The 4,883-nt window shown below is 46.7% G+C and overlaps 1 protein-coding gene across 1 annotated transcript; it reads left to right on the forward strand.

Annotated features, from left to right (window-relative positions):
- Positions 1-2,536: 2,536 nt before the first annotated feature.
- Positions 2,537-4,174, forward strand: LOC119405550 (probable ATP-dependent RNA helicase DDX5). The gene has a single exon (XM_037672384.1). It carries the CDS (start codon positions 2,537-2,539, stop codon positions 4,172-4,174), a length of 1,638 nt encoding a protein of 545 aa, XP_037528312.1.
- Positions 4,175-4,883: the final 709 nt, after the last annotated feature.

The raw sequence follows: 4,883 nt of genomic DNA on the forward strand, positions 1-4,883 counted from the left end.
CAAGCGTTCCTGTGGCTAAAGCCCATTTCAGTTGCACCAAAGGAAAGAATCACCGGAAGGGATAAACTCAAGCCCATTCTTCGGAGAGGTTGTTCTAGCAATCGTTTTCTTTGATTTGTGAACAATCTGCATGTTAAAAAGAAATGATGCAGAGATTCACTCTCGTTGCAGTGGAGGCATAAGGGTGACTGTACCAGACCCGACCTGTGTAGGTAGAAGTTCAGTGGGGGAACTCGGCATCTTATCCTGGTAATTGATACTTCTTCCCTTCTAGTGCAGCACCAACGATTTCTCCATGGATACTTAAGGTGTGGAAACTCAGATGTTGCCAAAGCCGATTTGGCAAAGGTATCCGACGTTGCAAACTTTTCAAATCGTGCTGCTGACACGAACGCCACCGTCGGCAATATCGAGATTATGGGACCATTATGTGATGCCACCGCAAGTGCATCTGCATATTCATTGAGGGTTAGACCCTTGTGCCCTGGTACCCACACTAAGCGAATAAGGCGATAATGTCTTGGGACAAGTGAATAAAATACTTCTAAGGCATTCGAGAAATTAGGTGCAGTTAATGCAGAGCAGATAGATAAACAATCTGTCAGAATGACAGCTTCTGTTATTGATAGGGGCAATTTACGTAAGGCTAGGACAATGGCAAGCAATTCCGCTTGATATATAGGCGTAAAGTCGGGTAATCGAATTGAAAAAGACCAATCCAAAGCTGAGGATGCACTCCCACTCCTGCCTTTTCTTTACAAACTGAAGCGTCAGTCGCTATAACGATGTTTGTTTCTAAATGTGACAGGTGGTCTTCCAAAACGGCATTCAGGTACCTATTGGGTAAATGTTTGCATTCTTTAGGAAATATATTGTCGAATTCTATTCTAATTGTTTGAGGAGATCTGTTAAGTACAAGTACTTATCACGGAAACACGACTTCCTCGTCTTTTCCACTTCCTTCTCCTCTCGTCAGTTTCACAGTGGCACATACACAAAGTGGAATAGCGCAGAATCATCCCATGCTCGTGGCAATATCGTGGTGTTGGGTAGTTAAACACCAGCTCTTATAAAAAATTGGTGCAGCTTGATTGATAGGTTGGTTGGCTCCTAGAAATACGGCTCAATCATCTCGGGGGATTGGCCATGAATCGTGCGATGATGATGATGACTGCCTTTAAGAATGGCCCACACCCACACTGGGGGATTTGCCAAGAAAGGAATAATTTATAGATAAAAGTGGTCACATATGAATTTTATTACTAATGAATTGAAGAATAGTTAGAATAAATATAATAATGCTAATTTAGAAATTCAAAATCAAAACCGCCCTGATTCAATTAGGAATTTTTGTATCGCGGTACAGACATCCCGTCGACAATGCCCTAATGAGGAGCCTCCCAAGGAATGAATATCAGAAGCAATGAAATCCAATCTAATTCGATTAAACGCCGTTTTGAGAATATTTTTCCTCAGTAAATTGAAGTGGTTACATGGTAAAAAATAATCTTCCACTGTTTCGTCCTTGTTGCAAAACGAGCAAAGAGGCAAAGGAGCCAAGCCAGATCTATGCATATAAAAGTTTAGTTTTGGAACGCGACATCGTATTTTAGTAAAAATATCTTCATATTTTCTTGTTGAACAGAAATTCCTACGCCAAGGAGCAAGAGGTGTCGATAATGGGTTAGTGATTAACGGTTTACAAGAGTGACTAACGTTTTACAAGAGTCTTGAATTATGGCACGCCTTCTAAATCTGTCACGAATTAGGAGTGCTGATGTGGGAATAATTGGCAGTAAAAGCTGTTTTGTTTTGTCGCCTAGGGAGACTGGCTCATATCCACGAGGGGAATTGGCCTGATTGTCAATTACAAAGGAAAATGAGTGAAAAAATTATTAAATAAAGTTAACGTTCTTAGCACTAGAGAAAACTTTATCTTTCACTTTGCAATAACTCCCGATCAAGCAGCCGTGCTCGCCGAGTGCGTCGTTCCACTTCCGGTGCGCGAGCGTCAAATAGAAAAGTAGAGGAAGAAGTGATGTGCTTCAACTCTGGGCTTCAGCCACAGGAATGCGTTTGATGCCATGTGTAGATACGTTTACGAAGCAAAACGAATACGACTTTAAATTGCCGCTTGTATAAGTATTATTATATTAGAAAAAAAAGTTTTATTATTATTATTATTATTATTGTGCTTCTTCTTATTATTATTTTTATTCTAATTCCTATTCGGGACAACGATTAAAGTGTCCGATTTGAATGTTTCAAAAACTATTATTGCACTCTTTCATTGATGCGTACGTTTTTTTTTGTATGTTTCTACTATTATTTATTTATTTATTTATTCGTTTTATTGGCATCAGCATTCAATGCTCAAAATACTTAAAAAAATATTTTTTTCGTACGAGTACTTCTTGGCCAATCCCCCAGAGTGGGTATGAGCCATGCAGTAGAGGATACTACTGCTACTATAACTGCGCGGGTAGGGTCCAGCCACGTCAAGAAGTTTTCTGCGAACTATCCACCCGCGGGCGACATGTGGCAGAATCCACTGCGTTTCGGCCAGATAAAGTTTGATATGTACGTATCGACTCTGATATGGCAAGAGCATCTGCTGCAGGACATTCCCAACCCTTTAGTTACCCTTGGCGGGAAGAAAGGTGTAATCAACTATCTGAGGGCACAGCTACCCGGGTCGAACCTACACTGCAGCGCTCGACGAGGATTTTTCCAATACCCGCTGCCCCCTGCCATCGGAGACAGTTACGTGTTCAGCTACGAGCGGTGGAGGAACAAACGAGAGGTCAGCTACGCCTCCAAAAGCAAGGTAGAGCGAAACCTACGACCGCCGGGCTGGGACAGGTTTGTATTACCAGCTTTCGAGAAGAATCTATACCGCGAACACATTGTGACGGCTCTGCGATCGGCAAGCGAAGTGGCCGGCTTCAGAAAAGGCAACGAGATCACGGTCGCTGGACGTGCCGTGCCCAAGCCCATCTTGAGCTTCGACGAAACGGACTTCCCCGACTGCATAACGAAGGTCCTTCGGGCCCAGGGCCTTGGCTCATCGCCGACCAGTGTGCACGCCCAGTGCTGGCCCGTGGTTCTCAGCGGTAGGGACCTTCTGGCCGTCGCTGCGACTAGTTCTGAAAACAGGTTCCTGGCCTACGTCATCCCGGCCGTCCTTCACGTCCGGAGCCAAGAACCGATGCCGCACGGAGACGGACCTATAGTGTTAGTCTTAGCATCAACGCGTGAGCTGGCCCGGCAGGTGCAGCACACGTTCTCCTTGTTCGACAAGGATTTTGGCATTCGAACTGCATGTCTCGTTCCGGGTGAGCCAAAGGAAGCGCAGCTAAAACGTCTCGGCGAAGGGTGCGAGGTTTGGGTCGCGACTCCAAGCCGCCTCGTAGGCCTCATGGAGGAATGCAAGGTGAACATTCGCCGCTGCACGTTTCTAGTGTTGGAACAAGCGGACCGCATGTTGGCGATGGGCTTACAGAAGCAGCTTCGCCTCATTGTGGCAAACGTCCGATCCGACCGCCAAACGCTCACGTGGCTGACGTCGAGCACGCGAGAGGCGTCCCTGCTGGCCGACGAGTTCATGGAGGACTACGTGACCGTCACCGTCGGCGAAACGAGCCAGCAATCCCAGAACCGACGTGCAGAACACATCGTGTACGTTTGCGACGAGAAAGACAAGGATGACAGGCTCGTCACCCTCTTCGAGGATATTCTCGACGATAAGCGGGACAAGGCGGTGGTGTTCGTTGAGACTAAATGGAAAGTGGACGACCTCGTGACGAGCTTGCGGCTCCGGGATTGGCCCGCCGTTGGCATCCACAGCAGGAAAACCGAGCAGGAGCGTGAGTGGGCGTTGAACGCACTCCGTTTCGGCAGAATGCTCGTTCTGGTGGCGACCGACATGGCGGGGCATGGCGTGGACGTCGAAGACGCCCGTTTCGTAGTCAATTACGACTACCCGCGCAGTTCGGACGATTACGCGCGCCGCGTTAAGCACGCAGTTCGAGACGACGGGAAAGGAAGGGCATACACTTTTCTAACGCCCACTGAAAGCCGCAACGCCAAGGAGTTGGTGCGTATCCTCCGAGACGCCGGGAAGGAGGTTCCACCAGACCTGTTGAAGGTTGCGAAGAAGACGGCACGGTCTTAACCCTTTCAGCCCTGGATTTTTTATTTTGGTTGGAGACTTTTTTTGTGTGTGTTTTACTAATATTTAGGATCTCAGAAGACTAAAAACGAAAAATTGAGCCAGTGGTGCAAGTATTAATGGATTTACAGACATTGCATCAAATTAGGTCATCAGGGCTCAGCGGTTGTGAAATGAGAAATATGGCCTCTTTTTTCCTGCTACTCACTAGAGCACACAAAATGTGAACCACGTCTAATTTTTCAGTGTGATACTCATTGAAACAGCTTCGTTACGTCGACTCAAAAATGGGGCTTACACGCCTCAGCGTACCCGCCTCGGCGTCATCCACGACTACGGTCAAGCTTCTTGTTCTTTGTGGCTCCCAGCCCCACAAGAATGCCACACTTGTGGTGTCAATCGCAGTGGGGATTACTGAAGAATTACTGCCCCAAGAAATAGCAGTTTTGGTTTTGTTCCCGAGGTGCTAGGGGAACTTTTGTGCGGTGTCGTCAATTGACGACACCAGGGCCGAAAGGGTTAAACGAGAAACTTCGGCAACTCGAATATTCCAGGAGCCTAAGAGAGGACTTTCCTAAATTACATCGCGCAGTCGCCCATCGACATTAAAAAAATTCTATCTGTCCACTTGGCCGAGAGACGGTATTTCATGTTTCTGAGCTTGTCTGAATCTTTTGTTTCTTTACTGGTGCACCGAGGCTTGCAAGCAATG

Source organism: Rhipicephalus sanguineus, chromosome 9, assembly GCF_013339695.2.
Source record: "Rhipicephalus sanguineus isolate Rsan-2018 chromosome 9, BIME_Rsan_1.4, whole genome shotgun sequence".
Classification (NCBI taxonomy): Eukaryota; Metazoa; Arthropoda; class Arachnida; order Ixodida; family Ixodidae; genus Rhipicephalus; species Rhipicephalus sanguineus.

Coding starts and splice junctions, on each gene's coding strand:
- LOC119405550 (XM_037672384.1), top strand. CDS start 2,537: ATGTGGCAGAATCCACTGCGTTTCGGCCAGATAAAGTTTGATATGTAC.